This window comes from Glandiceps talaboti, chromosome 2 (genome assembly GCF_964340395.1).
Source record: "Glandiceps talaboti chromosome 2, keGlaTala1.1, whole genome shotgun sequence".
Lineage (NCBI taxonomy): Eukaryota > Metazoa > Hemichordata > Enteropneusta > Spengelidae > Glandiceps > Glandiceps talaboti.
Window position 1 is genome coordinate 10789955 of NC_135550.1, and position 20208 is coordinate 10810162.

Here is a 20208-nt window from a genome sequence, read left to right on the forward strand (position 1 = left end):
AGATATGTAATCATACAGGGAGACAAACGTAAATCACAACGTGGTATTTTTAATGAACAAACAAATGATTTATTGTCATGTTTTTGTACTGCTACGTAATCAATGTGATTGACAAGTACGTGGGCGTTAAATTCAACATCAACAGGGCACTAGGTACCCTGTTCAAATTATTGTCAAAAGTACATTAAAATCTGTCAAAGATTTATCTTACAGAGTCTACGCCCTCTATTATAAAAGCAAACTGGTATGGCACCCGTTTTCCAACTGTGCTTCTATTTGACAGCATTTGGACCGAACGGCAAAAAATACCAGGGAGGTTCTGTGTATAAAGTCATAACATTCACAGAGACAATCTTTCATTGCAAGAAAAAAAGCGTCAGGTGGACTTCTAGAATGTTACTAGTGAAATGTAGACTTTGGTGTGCATAGCTTTCTACCATGTAGATACATTGATGGGTTGGTGGTGAAAACCGTCGAAATTGTGTTAAAAAGTATCACCACTGTTTAAGTTACATGTGAAATTATCGTCGAAGTACGTCATGATGCATAATGGTGAAGGTATTCCTCCAAATGTTTTGGGCATATATGGATCCATGGTCACACACAGACACACATACACACACAGACGAACAAACAAACAAACAAACAAACAAACAAACAAACAAACAAACAAACATACATACATACATACATACATACATACATACATACATACATACATACATACATACATACATACATACATACATACATACATACATACATACATACATACAAACATTAAGCAATCGCAAATGATACATCCTTGTTGGATAGTTCATCTGTCAAAACCTTGTGTTCTTTGATGAGGTTTCGGTACTATACAACGTTTCTCAAATCCTTCTCCTGATCATGGATGAAACTGTCCCGAGGAAACTGCATCATTGGTCCAGATCACTGTTTGTCTAATTCGGTCGTTAGAGGTAAAAGAGACATCTACAAATTACTTTGTCAAAAGATGACCATTGCAAATACAAAATAAAGACCCGTTAACTTCATATCGTCCGATAATTCAACCTAACAGTCTATATCAATTCGAGTAACCATCTCAGAATCGTAAAGTTCACGAATGCGTAACACAACTTTTCGAGGAAAACACACGTGTTGCAGGTACGAGAGTCACACCAAACTATATATCCGTACCAATAATTGCACGTATAGTTTCCATCAAAATAATGACGAGTGTCTATCTGTCCACCTTCGTTAACTGGTTGGAGTAATTGTCCATTTTTGTGAACTTTTTTCTGGGGTACATTTGTACATTGATACCATAGATCCATCGAAGTCCAGACAGTTGTCGGCTACGGATATTTGCATTGAACTCTGAAATATCAAACAGAAATAGAACATGTCGGGCTGACGTCGTTAGTGTCTGTGTTGACAAACGTATTCAAATATGTTAGATCATCATTACAGGGAATTTACCTGAAACAGTTGTTGAATAAATCACACAAACAACGGTACCTATCATTCCCATATGAAGCTATTTAACCGTGACTTAGTCGATCGATCGAAAGAAGAAGTACATCGACCACAAATCGATCGACGGACCGACCGACCGACCGACCGACGGACTGACCGACCACCAACCAACCAACCAACCAACCAACCAACCAACCAACCAACCAACCAACCAACCAACCAACCGACCGACCGCGACCGACGGACCAGTCCATCCATCCATCCATCCATCCATCCATCCATCCATCCATCCATCCATCCATCCATCCATCCATCCATCCATCCATCCATCTATCTATCTATCTATCTATCTATCTATCTATCTATCTATCTATCTATCTATCTATCTATCTATCTATCTATCTATCTATCTATCTATCCATTAATTCATCATTCATGTATGGCGCGAAACGAGGAAACAAAGGAAAGCTTACCTGGTCGTATTTCCACCCATAGTCGTGTCGTGGAATACATCGTTGTATCTTCACTGCCGAATTATCAGCATATAAGCATTCCTCGTTCACTCGAAGCTGTCCGTCTTTGTTTAACCTGAATAATTGGCTACCACCGTAACTATGACACTGATGCATTCCCGCTTTAGCACCACCTGTTTTACCCATACTGTCCAGGCAAAAGTTTTTACCGACTGCCTCTACCTGTGTGTGTGTGGGAGAGAGAGAGAGAGAGAGAGAGAGAGAGAGAGAGAGAGAGAGAGAGAGAGAGAGAGAGAGAGAGAGAGAGAGAGAGAGAGAGAGAGAGAGAGAGAGAGAGAGAGAGAGAGAGAGAGAGAGAGAGAGAGAGAGAGAGAGAGAGAAAGTTTTGCGTTAAAAAAATTCTCAAACGGTGTTTTCAATTTCTGATAACAGAGCGGAACTGCATGCTTGATACAAGCAAGCTTGTCGTTTTTGTCAATCGACATTAGACACTATATTTTATCGGACTCTATAATGGACCCCTACACCCCTATTTTCCGATGCTATTGCTAACTCTAATGTATATATCATTCACATCATATACTGTGATAACTCCCATTACCAACAATATCAATTAGCCACCATTAATAAGGTGTCGTTACCTATATAACTGTGTAAAATTGTCTTCGATTCCAAAAATGTATAATTTGTTCTTACCCTTCCCCACGCCACATTTTCTGCCGGTAAAGGAAAACGCTCTGGAATATCATATGCGACTTCATCCATGAACCATTGGAAAGAGTGGGGACAATGTTGTTGACGGAATTTGACTTGGTCACTGATGTCTCCATAGTGTTTGCCACGTAAGTCAGGCTTCATTCGATAAAGGTATTCTTTGTGGTCGTCCATCCATACCTCAGCAACACGTAAATAGTTCTAGGTAGTCAAATAGAATGAACTATCATTATACAGCCTGCAGCGTTGCTATGGTGACATCCATTGATATTAAACAATTACCCCAGTCCTACTCTGTCTGTTTACGTATACTTCTTACTAGATTGCCGCGCCATATTGGTCTACAGACTGGGTTACTCTGGTGTATTACTAGCAAAAAGTCAGAGTTCGTAGGATGCAAGTGGAGTCACGATGGATGGTTAGAATGGCAAGGCTTTGAATCTACAGGAGAGAATCGCCGCCGCTTGTTTCTGAGTGGCTAAAATCCTTGAACGAGATTTGAAGAACTCTAAGTGCTTCGGTCCCCCCAGCTGTATAATTGGGGGACCTGGTAGGATAGAGGTGGCTACTTGAATGTTATGTACTTACAGACAGAGGCTGCAGTTGATTGTATGCTCCCCGGGGAGTTCACCGACATTAAAAGTATGTGTCAGGTACTAATTGCACATGATCACGACATCTTCTTGTAGAAGATGTTTTTATAAAATGTCATTATTTTATATTAGGAATAAACTTAGCAAGCACGTCAGCATATCTAAATTCTGCACCGTTTAACATAACTTTGATAACACAAACACTACTTTAATACTATCATGCAAAACAAAACGACTTTAAAATTGATAATACAAAATATAGGAAATGGGCCGGCAAAGAAAAAAAAAAACATTTATCATGTTTTAGTGCGTGATAAGAAGCTCGATTCAACTCAGATGTGATTTTATTTCATGTAGTAATTAAAACGCAGGATGTATCTATGACTGTATAAAAACAAAACAGGCTTCGTATAATAAGCCTATTCCGTAATTATCTTTATCAAACAGTTAGAAATAAGTTTCAGAATAAACCCAAAACACTTACCCTATCTACCAAGGAAATACGTTCGTTGCCCAATGACGCAGGTTTCGGGTACGTGTACGGAACGCCACCTCGTCTGTAAATATGGCCAACTCTTGAACAAGGTACAAACTCTAGAGTGCCCCCACACATCCAAATCTAAACAAATCAAATTGACAAAGAGAATGCTTATTGAACGCTGATGCAGGTTTCCGATAAATACATTATATTAAAGTGGCACAAGCTGAGTTTATAAACTTTTTACTCAAAGTGAAAATACTTAAATAATACAATACTCCAGTATAATGTTAAGCCAGCAAGTCAGATACCAATTTTCTCCGAATCACCATGTGGGGGCGCAATCGAAGAGAAGTCTTTTTGCTGCTGATATTGCTTTCGGATACGTACGTGTATTGAATGCAACCCGTCTGTTCAACATGGCCAACCTTTCACCAAGGCACACACACCCACACACCCACACCCCCCACACAAACTAGAGCGCTTTCACATATCCAAATAATTCCCACACATCTATTTTGTTTATTTCAGTTTGTCTTACTTATAATATATCATCGCTATCAAATTTGAGAAAATTAGTGAAGGAAGCAAAACTTGAACCAATAATACACCTATGCAGTTTTTTCTTCCCGACTTGGGTGTGCAATTTATTTTTAGCATATATATATATTAACTATTTGCCAAGCCCAAAAATAGATGAACGGGTATTCATGCGTACATTACCAGTGTGAGGTCTGAAAGCTTGGTAAATATACATATAGTGGCAAATGATGCACGTAGACATTTTTTTATTCAGACCTTCTGTTACTTCTTACAACGCCAAATGTTTGCATATTGCCGTAGACAATAGAGTGATATATAATGCATGTATCTCATAAGCGCTTACTGTGGAGTAACACACGATACCTAATTAAGTGTGGAGTAAATGATATCTCAATGCCAGAGATTGTGGTGGTGGAACAAAAAACAAAAACAAAACAACAACAACAACAACAACAACAACAACAACAACAACAACAACAACAACAACATACCTTAAACGATATCTCATATTGTTCTCCTCCCCATATTTCAAGTCCAGGATCATATCCTCCTATATCCAGAAAGAAAGACCTTGACATACCAAATAATCCACCTGCCATGACTGGCGACCTGAGGTATAAACGAACAAATTAAACAAAATATATAATACGGTTTATAATATAATATAATATAATGTAATGTAATATAATATAATACAGTATAGTATAGTATAACACAATACAATACAAGAAAATATAATATAATATAATATAATATAATATAATATAATATAATATAATATAATATAATATAACATAATAATATATGATATAATATATATGCGGTAGTATAATGTAATACAACGCAATGCAGTGTTACATATTTATATATAAGTATAAACAAGTCAACGCATGGATATACATTACAATACTATCGCGTGACAGTAAAGTCGTCCAACTGCACACATTCACAGACACAGTCATAGAAGTAAATCAATATATCGATTTAGACTAAAATGCAGACAAATCAATACACAGACAAAAGTATAAAACAAACTGGTAAATCAATGGTTCCTACTGTCAATATGTATGATACAAGTATGGGTATTGTACGTAACACGATAGTAAGTTTTAGATTACAATGTAAATAAGCCATGTATGGATTACCGCGTCGTTGTGGTCTGCTCCTAGACTGAGAACCTAAAAGACTTACAGCTGTAAACAGTGTATTAGAAAATCCATTTGATATTAAGGTGCAAAGTCTACAGGATGGTGGGTATAAAGCGTTACAACCGAGATAACTGTTTTGTATAATAAAGTATAATATAGCTACATTATTACAATTAAAATCACGAAATCTGAAATAAAATATCGTGAGGTCCAAAACAAATCTTACTAACGCTGCTACATTTTACCAACAGAGACAGAGATATTTGTCGAGCATGACGATAAAATGTAGCAATTATGTTAGTTTAGATTTTGTGTGTGTGTCAGATGACACATTGTAGCAATGTTAGTAAGATATTTGTCTAGCATGACGATAAAATGTAGCAATATTAGTCACATTTTTGTTGAGCCAGATAATACATTGTAGCATTGTTAGTAAGACTGTTGTCAAACCAGATGATACTTTGTTTTCAGGTTTAGTGGTGTAAATATAAAAATCTGTGTTTGGTGTAGGCTTGCTGTGAATAACGCCTCTTGCCTGAGATAACGACGAATGTTTCTGGTATTGAAAATGTTTTTGTCTGGTAACCTTTGATTCGTTTATCAATTTAGTGACACACTGTTGCAGTTACGCTCATGCAATTGCTGACTCATGAATAGGCACCAAAGCTCTCACTGAGCAGTGCTTTCAAAGAAAAATCGACGATTACTGTAGTTTAGACAACACAGTTATCTCGGCTGTAATCTCCCATAGAAATGGGCAGATTGGATGTCGTACGTATAGTCATTACGATTATTACATGGTGTTAACAGCAAAGGATCGCAGCGCTATTCTATAATTTGTAGTAAACCGTACGAAGCACCCCGTGCAATTATATTTGCACAATGAGATATATTTCGTGATTATTTTGAATGTGAAGAAAATAAATCCATTTTTACCTGTATGGTTCGCTTTCTAATTTCCGTCTTTTCATCTCTCGACTATTAACCGGTATACGCTTATAAAAGAAATCCCAATTGAATACTCCTCTGGCCATACCATCACCCTGAGGGGCGTATCCAAATGTTTCCGCATCTATTGAATCCACTAAAGGACACACGACAGCGGTTCTGTGAATGAATTAAAAGAGTGTCCACTCTCATTACTGTACTGGGGTGATAGATCAATAAATTCATTATTACCCTTCTTCACTAATTTGAAATTGTATCGCTATATTGAAGTTTTTATTGACATTTAAAGAAGTGTGCTGTCAATTCTGTGTACAATCTTCTGGCACTACTGCAAATGGTTTTACATGTACATACTAATATTATGTTTAATGTGTATATTAAAAGCAACCAAATAGCAAAGAATATTATCCTGATTGAAGGCACACACAAGACATTTGAATGGGACTTTGTAGATGAAGTATTTGGAGTTCTCGAACTACATAAACACTTGTTTGTAATTACTACTGTGGAAATCAAGCTATAGGCAAACTAAGGTAGACACAAACTGACATTATAGTGTTGTGACATGCAGATAAAATAAATAATCAAAGGCTCAAGATAAGGGACGTTGAATTACACTCACGGTAGAATGGCGTCTCTGAGAGCAAGTTTCCGAAAGAGGCCGAACATTCAACATATTCAACGTTTCCTTGCAATTAGAAGGTGTAATGATTATATCCACATAACCGCTATTACCCACTTCTTTAATCTGCCACATGCAACAGCAATACTTTATAATTTGCCTATTAGCTTGATTCCCGTAGTAGTACTATAGACGTGGAGCGAGACACGTCTGTGGTAGTACTTACCTGTTTCTTGCAATGGGTGCAAGCAAAGGTGGCAACCAGTTCGGCGAACACTCACAGTGAGCATCAAGAAATATCACAACTTCCCCCTTTTCAGCATTGACGGCGCCGATCGTTCGAGCACGTATCAAGCCTTCACGTTTTTGGTTTCGGACTAGCTTGATTTTCCCCTGAAACTTTGGATCTTTGATGTATTCTTCTAGTCTGCTTTTGAGGTGATCTGTGACAAATAAATGGAGGATAACAGAATGAGTCTAGTAAACCCAATAATATAATATCAAGATTTTACCTGTAGCTAAAGCATGAATAATTATGACTATAACGCACATTGAAGAGATTGTAATGTGGTAACATGGAGACCCTATAATCCGGAACCCGGAATCCTGAATCCTGAATCCTGAATTGAACCATAATTATTGATGTTTGACTTTTCCACGTCTATACTATATCCTTTCATATACAACTGCGTTGAATGAAAATTTAGGACATATGAGTTGGTAATTGATTGATTGATTGATTGATTGATTGATTGATTGATTGATTGATTGATTGATTGATTGATTGATTGTTTGATTGATTGATTGATTGAGTGAGTGAGTGAGTGAGTAATCGGTATATCACTTGGCCACTTTATGTCACGGATTGTGAGTGAGTGAGTAACACTTTAACTATCAAAAAGACAATATTATGTACATGTCATTTGATGGAAGAGAATTGGAATCATGTATGAGCAGTTACTGTGAAAACGATTCAACTAAAACTGTACTTGCCTTTATTGCTGAGATCGTCCACCATAACTATTTCAGCAAGTAGATGGGGAGGCGATGTATTCACAATACTGTGTATAGTTCTCATCAAAGTGGACCAGCCTTCATTACTGAACACCACCACAACACTGGCTGTTGGTAACTTTTCAGGGTAATGCATATATTTACAACTGTTGATAGTATGAGAAAATGGCAATCAAATATGTCAATCACGAATACGGTATAAGTCAAGTTCAACTCAGACCACTTTGTCCTGTTTTTACACCATACATACTATGCCAACAATACAAATTCACTGCTTTTTCATTTCTTGATTTCAGGACGGAGAACTTTCCTGAAGCTACATGTACTCACGGTGCATAACAAATTACTGTTCACTGGCTCTGTTTGATACAACCACGCAGAAACCAATAAGAAACTGCATATTGTACAGCAAAATGTACATTAATTTTAGTCTCCATGAAATTAAAAAAAAAACCCTCACATATTGCACTTTAGTAGACGCTGGCGCCAACGTTTTGATGTCTTCACTTGATGTCTACATGGTGGAGTATTTAGATCCTTTCATGATTTTAGGCAAACTGTAGCAAGATACTGTATTTACTTAAACCGTGCTATATTCAAATTTAGATTCTTATTGGTTTCTGAGTGGTTACAGCATCAGACAGCGCTAGTGAATACTAACCTGTCACACACTGTAAATACTACGGTACCATATGCATTACTACGTCCGAACAGTGTACAAAAGTATGATAAAAATGAAAATGTTATGGTTATTCAAAATATCTACGTATAAACTCATTGTACGACACGTTTCAATACTTACTCAGGGTCTCTGATATCTTTGACTGCCCTGTCCAATGATATTTGATCACTGATGACCATATTGAAACCGAATTCCCGCATACTTTTACTATATTTAGCCTCATCCGCAGGATTTAATTTGACAGATATTCCATTTTCACCGAAACCTGTTCGCGGTTCAAGAATTGGTTCATAATTGCCAATAATTCCTTTCTTATAAACAGCTGATGGTACGTTGGACGAATTAAACTTATCTCCGAATTTGGCGCGTTCGGATAGTTTGTCAATGGTCTCCCCAACCTCTGGGTCGGAAAGACTGGTTTCCTTTAGTTTCTGATCGCCAGCGTTTTCTTGTACTTTTTTGTCCTGGTTTTTACGCAGTTCTCTTCTTCTTTTCTCCAAATCAACCTCGTATCCGTCCACCTGTACCAAGCCTATGATTCTCTTCTTATCTGCAATTTTCAACTCCCCGTTGTTAAGATTATTATTTTTATCGCCAGCATTCTAAACCAAAATATTAAAAGGAGAAGAAGGAAAATGTCACACATGCTATCACCAAACAATAATGTATGTTGATTATCAGAAACACCACAAAAAAGGGGGAGGGGCGAGTGAAATACAGCTCTCATTGTCGATTGTTAGATGAGATAAATAGATTGAGAGATATCAGATGGATAAATAGATATATAGACGGACGGATGGATCGATAGATAGATAGATAGATAGATAGATAGATAGATAGATAGATAGATAGATAGATAGATAGATAGATAGATAGATAGATACAATACATATGGTACAGGCCTAGACTAGAGGGGATTTTGACCATCGTCTCCCCACAGATCTAAAAATTGAAGAGAGAGACGATACAAAAATCCCCGTATATGACTTGACTGAAGGCTAGCACACGCCATATGACTGACGTGAATGGGGAATGTTGATTGGATCCTGTATTATGGATGAGACGCCACACTGCCTCTAATTATACAATATAATGTCAATCGGATTCACCAGTTAATTAATACTATTCATCTCTGGAATAAATTAAAAGACTTTCATCATGGTTAATTATCAAAGATATGTATTATAGATTAGGTAACCATTGACAACCGTCTGCATATACCATACCCCCTCCTCGTCTATGTCTGCACTAGTGTCATTACTCTTTTTTGGTATTTGTGAGTATTGTGGTTTATCTTGAATTCGATACTGACATATCTCTGTGGATCACAGAATTACCTAAACAGAACTATTTATTTTACCACAAGAACGGGGTTTGTTTATGTCCTACACTACAAGGACGGATTATAAAACCGAGACATCATGGCATGGGTGCATCCACATTTCTACAGATGTACATGAAATCTAAATGTATGGCATTTTTTGAAACATCGCAAAACACCGTGACGGTTTGCGTAGTCCATCCCCCCCCCCCGGGGGGGGGGCTACTTTCCTTATTAGACTATATGTATATGTGCAGCCATTTGGATGGGTGCCATCTCTCGCCCATTTTAGTCTAAAATGGGGTCCACTCTACATTATATTTCAATATTGATCATTCTAAAATTTGCTCCATTTTCCTTTACCAAATCATAACTGTGTTATTAATTGCCCCAAAAAATGTTGCCTCCTGAGGGAAAAAAGTACAAGCGTAATAACCACATTTTGCCAAATGATCTGAAATGGGGTATTGTTTTTTTTTGTCAAAATGGGTCTAAATGGGGTCTGGGGTTGGCAGTATTGACCGCACACCCCTACCAGAGCTGGCTACTGGTACCGCTCCTGAGAGTCAAACCCCCACGACTGTCCACTGGCTATAGACCTGCAGTAAAAGTGACCAACAATTTTTTGACATTCTATATGTATTAGATACACGTATTTACAAAGGAAATAAAATTAACCCTTGGTAAGACACTGAGTTTGTCATGTCTTGATTATTTTTCACGTTATTCGGATTCCAGTAATCTAACAGATTAACCTATGGTTGGTTGTTTAACCTATGCCTTGCCATCATAGATAATAAGTCAACACAGTATTTGAGTATGACATTTACTACATAGCAACTTATATAATTTAGTTCTAAATATACTTAGTCCTGTTTGCAGACGGAGTATTATTATCATTGGTTCCAGAATCAAGTCCCGACTTAATCCCTCTGCAAAAGCAGGACCACGTTCTGCTAAGTATAAACCCACTTGATACCAGTTGCATATGTTTAATAAAAGTACATATACAACCCGGACTATACGCCCACTCCTACTGTGTGGTTTTTACCTTTCTTTAGTATCAACATTTAAGACCTGGCCAATTCATGTTGTTTAGGTTTATCGTTTGATCAAAATGGCGGGGTACAATGTTCACTCCTCGATTGCCCTGGTCCTTGCCCCCTATTGACTACTTATTACAGACAGAAGAAATCGCGGTACCATCAGATATAAATGGCGAAACCACGAGGTCAATGCATTGTATGCCACGTAAAGACAACATTAATGGACCGTTCGTGACCCTATACAATAAAAGGAATTGTTTGTATTGGTGGTAGACACCATAAACAAGATATAAGAATTTCAGAGGACAGTTTGACCACGTGATGAGTAGCTTTACAACCCAAAAATTAAACAGATACGTACACGTCGGTATAATTTATATAAAGTGGCAACGCTAGTATACAGTAGTGCTATGGATTCAAAGCTGTCTAGCAACGCCACGACGTACCTGTATATCATGTGTGTTTCCGCGTTTAAGCTCCTCTTGTCCTTTGAGCTGTGGGTCATCGTCCGTGTCTTGATCAGTCGGTAGAATTGCGAACAACTTCAAACAAATGACTAACAACAGACATGCTGTTAGGAAGGCTAGTACACGTGTCTTTTTCCAGAAATATATCATCGTCGGTTTTCTGCGATGAAGTGAAGTGACGTACAGTACAGTCAGCGTCTGTGTCGAAGCAAACCAGCCCCGGGTTAATGAGTGATATTGTTTCTTTTTGAACCACCTGTTAACAGTCGTGTACCATATCTCTTATCACATATGTAGCTCGTGTATATAGAAATAAACGGTACGTCCACTGCTTGCACCTACGATCTATCAACTGACCTGAAAATATTACAATTCCAACTCATGAGTAACGTGGCTCAATCGACGGAGTTTTCATTAGTTAGATGGTTGAATACCACATGTGTAGTTCCCACAAAGCAATAGTGTATTGTCCAAATCTAATATAGGGGGATGTCATATTGAGGTCATGGCAGAAACGCTTATTCGCTGAACTGTCACACACTGAAAACTCAACCTGTAACACACCCTTCTATCTCTACACAAAAATTAGTACCGCTAATCAGGAAGTGTTGTGGTATTGTTTCAATTCCCCTTTTCTCGTTCGCTCGGGAGTTGACAGTGTTAAGCAATGTTGTATATATATAAACCTATCCTGCCGATCACTATATAAAACAGCTGGGAAACCAAACACGCGACACATTACACTTACCAGATCGATTGAGTACACACAAGTATTTGGTACCGCCAGTGCCACGTCGCCATCTCTGTAGGCGAACCGACGTTGTTATATATGCCTGGATGTGACGCAAATAGTTCTCAAAACGACTTCGGAGGGAAGTTGAGAGGTTGTGTTCGCCACTCCTTGCTAATTGAGGCTGCAATGCTATCACAGACCATATAGTACATACGGTTGAGTCTCTCTGTCGGGGGTCGGTCGTCTTATTCAAATCTGCTTTCTTGGTCACATCGTAAATTCTTGTTTATACGAGTGACGTAGCATGGTATAGACAGATAACTGTTGCAGATTAATATCTCACAGATCCGTTTTGTCAACGCGAATTAAAAAACTCAAAGGTTCATAGAAAATGAATTGAAAAAAAGAAAATACATACCACACTAGAAGAGAACGTTCGCATGGTAATGAAAATATACGTAGTGCCCAACCCTACCCGCACATGATAAATTTATCCTTGTCTTGACAAAACAGACGTGTCGTGATGACCGAGTACTGTATCATGTTTCAAAAATATTCACCAGGCCACCGGTCTCCATTGGTTGTATCGTAGCAGTCAGACAACACCCATATGCCACGTATGGTGGAAACACTATACGTACAGAGATCAATACGCACGCGGTCAAAATCTGACCTCTTATACTTAGTTTATTTTTGTATGAAGACAATAAATAGTCAGGAAAATATTCTGACTTGCAAGGCATATTAGCTTTGTTACCATATCCTCATGCATGACGACTGTCTCTCTTGGCAACGAAGGTTACTTTCACTTGTATGGTAATAAAGGGGTTATGACAGCTGCCATTTATCATGTTCCTGCTGAGTTTATTATACAACTATCAAAATAGTAATTTACTTGGTCGGTTAATATCCTGCTGATGACACTACTACGGAAACTCAGCTTTAGCAAACTCGGTAAGATACACTTAATTAAACTCTATGCATATGAGACTATGGTAGATTATATAATTGGGTGACAGCAGTGCCTTGGTGATGTAATCACTCTGTAATCAAGATAGTGTAAACACTAGATGAGGTTAGATGTACATTCGCTTGAGGTAAACTTACTATCAAAGATACCACCCTACTGTGAGTGTAATTACATCAATGCCCATTGATAGCTTTAATATATCAATATGTCGCAATAATACCAGCTTTCCAATATGTCTATCGATATCTTTGCATATGGCTTGTGTTTTCTGCAGTACTACTAGTAACTCAACATGTCAGCCTGTATGCCAGTCCTAACACATTCTCCCATACCAGAGCTGTTATTTCTTCCACAACACTCCGAAATCATAACGAGACGCGTTTTTGGACGGTGCCGTAAAAGAGGCTGTGGTTTACGACGATGTCGTAACACCATTGTGTGTGTGTACACATCGGCTATATTTCATATATACGATATAGATAAGGAAATTTGAGTGAGTGTGTCACGAGTACAATCAATATTTAACATGTGTTGATCAAGGTTTATAATCGAGCAAGCTATGTATTAGAGATTTTATCCGTTTTTGGACACCCGGTGGGCAACATTTAGTTCTAAATTCAACCCCTGCCAAATTATACAACAATTTAGTATCCCTCACATCCAGAGCCTCACATCTACACAATCGACATATAGGGTTTCAATAGGCGAGTACGTTTTCTTGTGACATGTACAGAGAGGACCACATATATGTAAAATGTCCGAATCTTAAACCTATATATGTGAGAATTTAGTATCTGTTTTGGACCAAAACACTTAGTATATTTTTCTACTCGAAAAAAAACCTACGTGAAACAGCATATACCAAGCTCTTGTTTTTAACTCAATAAAATGCAAAAAATTAAAATGTAACATTTTAGCTTTTGCAATTTATTGAATTACAAACATGGACTTTGTCGACTGTTTCACATTTCTTCAAGTAGGAAAACATGGGAAAGTTATTTTATAAATAAACAAGGCGTCGTAGGAGACACAGTACCCCCCCCCCCGGAAATACTTTACTTCTATGTGCGTGAATGGAAACATGATTAAAAAGAAAGTAGAGACAAAAAATAAATGCCATTCAGTAAAAATAACGTGAGCATCAATAATAATGCTTGTGTACAGTTGTTTTCTTCATATCAGATATTGCACCAGTGTCTGAGAAATGGACGGACGGATGGATGCACAGACGGACGGAAGGACTGGCAGATGACGGACGGACGGTGCCCATTGTAGTAGCCTCCCTATTGTGGAGGGGGCTAAAAATCCAAAATAAATACTTAGTTGTAATCCATTTGGCCACTTTTTAAGCTTAAAGTTGTACTTAGCATCGGGTAAAAGGCCATAAGGAACATTGCAGAAGTAGTCACGTGAAAAAAATACAATTACTTTAGTGTCAATGGCGTTTTGACAAAGTTGACTCTACTTATATTAATTTCATACCAAGTATCACGTGTAAATTTACACAGTACTTGCCAGAGTCAATTAATTAATCTTTTGAGTGACAATCTGTAACAACACACGATCGTATGGTATTGTGTAATATAAATTCATAATGAGTCACATGTTTTCAGTAAGTTTATGATAATCAACAGATGTTGAATATTTACAATGAATTTTATTTTTACAGTTGCCATCCCAGTACTACTTTTATCTCGCTGTATGGAATGTTATTATACATCCGTCGGAAGAAATGTTGAATGAAACCCGAAACTCCGAACGGGGGTATCAGTATCACTCATAAAACAACCGTGCTATGTATAACGTCTTCATGGTAAGATAAAAAAGGCATGAAGCAACACGCCTTGGCCGGACCATCCCCTAACGCATTTTAAGTATTATAATATTAAAAAAATTAATTAACGACATACATAATTTAGCGTAGTTCGACTCGAGATGGAATTCGATGTTTCCCAATACCATGTCTTTCATGGCCGCATCTACCGCATCACTACACATTCAAAATATTCAATAAAAATTATATAATTTTGCTATATAATTTATTATTATAGCTTGACTGTGAAGATGGCCGTTTCAAAGTCATGGTGTTTAAAAAAGTAACTCTCTATTTTAAGTTAGCTAGACTCTTGGTAAGCTGATATGGAGAGCAATTTGCTTATTAAATGTTTTTGTTTAGAAGAATTTAGTTCTCCCTAATTTTAAGACATGTTACATGACTTCTAGTAGTACAAGGCCACACAGGCACTTTTGTCATGGAATCATCTAGATTGCCGAAATTGCGATTTTGGGGCGCATTAGCGTCCTCGCAAATTCGAGAAAATAAAACAATTAAACATAGCACAAGTGACCGACTCAGTCTAAAGGACACGTTGCATATTTGTTATTCACTGTCTGCAGCTTTTGCTCTGCTATTTTTTGTGTATGTTGAGGTTTTTTACTCCGCTTTGTGGATTCACAGTCACACATACATTTCTATTTTGACTAACTAAACCGTTTCTATTATGTATTACAACCTGGATACGATTATCCACACTTGAAACAATCGTTGGTACTAAATTGGTAAACAATTGGTTCTATGATTGGACATTGGCGATAAAGTATGCTTAGTCGTTTGATTGTGAATAACAGCCAAGTTTATGATCACGTGATATATGACATCACAAATACATAGGTAAGAGTGACACCAATAGTAAACATACTGTGACTCAAACAGGCATACATAAACCAACACTCATTTCTACCAAAACAACTCAGCACATCTTTAATATGTTCATTGCAATTGACGTTTATGACCAATATAAAATCGATTTGATACCTTCAATTATTTTTATCTTTAATTTTCGTCAAGTAATGAATATTTTAATATTTGACTCTGAATAATAGATTTCGCTTTCAGAAATTAATATTAATTATTAATAGAATATCTTAAATATCTTAAATTTTTAAAAAAGACATTTTCAGAAATGACAAGATGAAGTACTGATGTTACATTTTCATAGTTTGTTCGTCAGAGTTGCATTATATGCATCACAGTGTTTGTGATGCGTCACAAAATATGGCAGATAGTACAAGGTTCAGGTACAAGAATACTGCTGAGGAAATCTGTACCAAACCATTTTCTTTCACGCACATGCACACACGCACATGCACACGCACACACATACATACATACATACATACATACATACATACATACATACACACACACACACTTAGATATAAGCATAAACACATAATACATACATACACACATACATACATACATACATGCATACATATATACATACATATCCGGGGCGTACACACACACACACACTATACTTGATACAAACTGGTCCCTGGTAGCATATAAAATAAGTCAAGTTGTGAAATATATGTATGTAGTGTAATTCATGATTTATACTAATAGTATAATGTTTTGTTGGAAAGACCCCAGACAGCTTCAACAAAGAAGTATGAAAATATATGGGGATCATGACATTTCACAGAATCTCCTTCAATGTGGTGGATATTGCCATGACAACCACAAGATATATGGACAATTACCTAAATGAATGTCAGATAGTAAATATGTTTTGAAGACTTGTATTATGGCATGTTCCTTGACTTTAACAAGTGATTTTGTCTTACAAACAATAATTTCAAGAATAATTTATTCCCATAAATTTAAAATATGTAAATTAATATACACCAAATTAGACATTAAATTCTATCCTTTTTATTCACTATTTATTTACAAACAACCCTTTTTAATTACATAACATACCATTTACAATCAAATCTTAAAAAAATTACAAATAGTTGTAGTTTCTCTAAAGAACTTGTCTTCAAAGTCAAAAAACCTGAATACATTTCTTAGTTTCGATATTTGCAAAATTATTTTTGTTTGACAAAATACATGCACTGTTAATGTTACAATCAATAAAAGTAATTTTTTATCATTTAACTCACCAATTTTTGTGATTTGAATTATTAATGCAACACTAAGTTTGGCTTGGCAATTTTCCAATTCATACTTTTTTCAAGGACAGAAACAGTGGGTACATTTTATCCCCAAAACCCTAACTCATACGGATGTTCTTTTTGTCCTTTATCCCTGGATGCTGTTTATGGCACTTGAGGTTTATTTTTTTTGGTTCAATCTCTAATGTCCTCACTTGTAACTAAAATTGCAAAAAAGCTGATACTACAGTTTGAAAATCTATATCCATAACTGCCCAATCAGCTTGTTCATCACCATAAGGCATCACATATAATTATTCAAATGAAGTAATATACAGATGAACACATTAAATGAAGTGATATACAGATGCACATACATTAATGAGGTGATATGCAGATGAACACACATTAATGAAGTGATATGCAGATGAACACACATTAATGAAGTGATATGCAGATGAACACACATTAATGAGGTGATATGCAGATGAACACACATTAATGAGGTGATATGTAGATGCACATACATTAATGAAGTGATATGCAGATGAAAACACATTCAAATGAGGCGATATGCAGATGAACACACATTCAAATAAGGCGATATGCAGATGAACACACATTTAAATGAAGTGATATGCAGATGAACACACATTCAAATGAAGCGATATGCAGATGAACACACATTCAAATGAAGTGATATGCAGATGAACACACATTCAAATGAAGTGATATACAGATGAACACATATTTAAATGAAGTGATATGCAGATGAACACACATGCAAATGAAGTGATATGCAGATGAACACACATTCAAATGAGGCGATATGCAGATGAACACACATTCAGATGAAGTGATATGCAGATGAACACACATTCAAATGAGGCGATATGCAGATGAACACACATGCAAATGAAGTGATATGCAGATGAACACACATTCAAATGAGGCGATATGCAGATGAACACACATGCAAATGAAGTGATATGCAGATGAACACACATTCAAATGAGGCGATATGCAGATGATAGAAAAGGCTCTAGTCAATTCGTTAATGTGAACTCATGTGTCCATGGATATGAGAGATAAAACGGAATATACAGTAAGTGCCACAAACAGGCTACCGGATGAGAAATTATACAACCTGACAGCGCCAAGTATTTTGTTCTGTAGTCTGTGGTAATTCAAATGATTAAATACAAAATTAATAAATTTGGGAAACATATCTGCATGGAACTGTTTTTTTTTAAACATTCCATAATCAAAACAGGCACTTCAAATTCACTATCTACCAATATGTTTAATTAACATATGTTCATAACTACCTATCCTGAGAGTATTTCAAGGTAATTTAAGAGAGGTGGGTTAAAAAATACATGCAATAATGCTTACATACTTATTATAAATACGACACCAATCTCCAAAAACTACTGGTATTGTAGTATTCTCAGTTCAGTCCTCAGTTGTACCATAATACATACACATCCGTAACAAACAATTCAATAACAAAGATATGATTAAATCATACTTGAATACAAAGAATTTATCTTCTGCAGCAAAAACAGTTTACTTCTGATATTAACCCTAAACTTTCATTTTGTATTACAAATAACAGTATTGCAAGACCTTTTCTATATTGATTAAAAGTACCTATCTTTACCTTAAGTAAATAACTCGATAGAGGTCTCTACTGATTCAACAAATGTTCACATGACTTGAAAATCAAAATGTGTATGGCACTTTATCAGGTTTGACATAAAATAGGACTTTGATTGTATTACTGTCATTCCTAGAAAGTCATTTTCTATTGAAAAAAAGCAATTGTGTTGATAGTCCATTTGAATGAAAAAAGCAAATAATAGCCCATTTCAAATAATCTACAGTTTATATGGTTATTGCCACTTTATTGCTTCGTTTATATGTTCACATGAAATGCTGTTGGACATTTCTTTTTCTTATACCCGACAGACTAAAATTTCCTGTCATTTATTCATTTACTCACTGATGAAACATATTTCCTCTGCTAGTTTTATATATGGGTTGTCTATTCATGATGCTGTTCAGTGTTGAAATACATACCGAATGATCAGTCATTGTTTCTGTCTTTGTGAAACTACTTATACAGTAAGCTACGTAGGTGTAGCCAGTAGGTACTAGTACATAAGGCCTAAAAAAATAATTGTTTGGTTCCGGTTACCCAACCCCCACCTGTTGACCCAAAACTTTTTTTTACATATTCAAGAAAAAAAATGATAAAATCACACAAACTGAGAAGTCTCATGAGAAATAGTGGATGTGGAAATTGACATAAATTAAAAGGACAATATGAAATAAACCATTCTTCCAATCTATAATGGCTGTACGTATGATAGGAAGATATAATTAACACATTTACAAAACAATGGAAAACCTAACTAGACACTTACACATGAAAAAAATAAATAAAATAAAAAATCTACCTTCCCCACCCATTCTAAAATCAAGCGTAATCGGAACCACACAATTTTTTTTCTTAGGCCTAAGCAGGAACAACGATGAATCTATCAATATATGAGAAATAGCGCTTGAACTAATGTGATTTCAAAGATCTTCCTGGGTTCATTCTAGTACCGAGGAATCATGGATACATCTATAACTTTACTGGTAACAAATAAGATGACATGTCAGTATATGTGGAAATAGTGCTTGAACTAATGTGATTTCAAAGATCTTCCTGGATTCATTCTAGTACCGAGGAATCATGGATACATCTATAACTTTACTGGTAACAAATAAGATGACATGTCAGTATATGAGAAATAGCGCTTGAACTAATATGATATCAAAGATCTTCCTGGATTCATTCTAGTACCGAGGAATCATGGATACATCTATAACTTTACTGGTAACAAATAAGATAATGACATGTTATCATCTACATTAGGATTCTCCATATGTCTTTTTATAGAGTAGTGGAATCCACTCTATGATTCCTGAAACAATATAAATTAATTAACATAATACATTATTTGTTATGCCAGTTTCAAATCTATCATTATATCACAGGGAAT

At 36.3% G+C, this 20208-nt stretch overlaps 1 protein-coding gene across 2 annotated transcripts; it reads right to left on the reverse strand.

Annotated features, from left to right (window-relative positions):
* Positions 1–790: 790 nt before the first annotated feature.
* Positions 791–12713, reverse strand: LOC144451330 (N-acetylgalactosaminyltransferase 7-like). 2 transcript variants are annotated; one of them, XM_078142140.1, is made up of 11 exons: positions 12259–12713; positions 11490–11708; positions 8797–9278; positions 7974–8140; positions 7207–7423; positions 6347–6517; positions 4754–4871; positions 3726–3860; positions 2631–2849; positions 1935–2156; positions 791–1362 (listed from the first exon to the last, which is right to left on the reverse strand). In XM_078142140.1, the coding sequence occupies exons 2-11, from the start codon at positions 11658–11660 to the stop codon at positions 1243–1245; spliced, it is 2022 nt and encodes a 673-aa protein (XP_077998266.1). In that variant the 5' UTR covers positions 11661–11708; positions 12259–12713; the 3' UTR covers positions 791–1242. The 2 variants fall into 2 exon arrangements, with proteins under 2 accessions (XP_077998266.1, XP_077998274.1); XM_078142148.1 differs by having other exon boundaries at positions 11490–11867.
* Between the last annotated feature and the right edge of the window lie 7495 nt (positions 12714–20208).

Excerpts from the sequence above, each read along its gene's own strand:
- LOC144451330 (XM_078142140.1), bottom strand. The coding sequence starts at position 11,660 with ATGATATATTTCTGGAAAAAGACACGTGTACTAGCCTTCCTAACAGCA. Across the intron at positions 7,424-7,973 it reads GGACGATCTCAGCAATAAAG|ATCACCTCAAAAGCAGACTA; the intron begins GCAAGTACAGTT and ends TATTTGTCACAG. Across the intron at positions 6,518-7,206 it reads GCACCCATTGCAAGAAACAG|AACCGCTGTCGTGTGTCCTT; the intron begins GTAAGTACTACC and ends ATTCATTCACAG.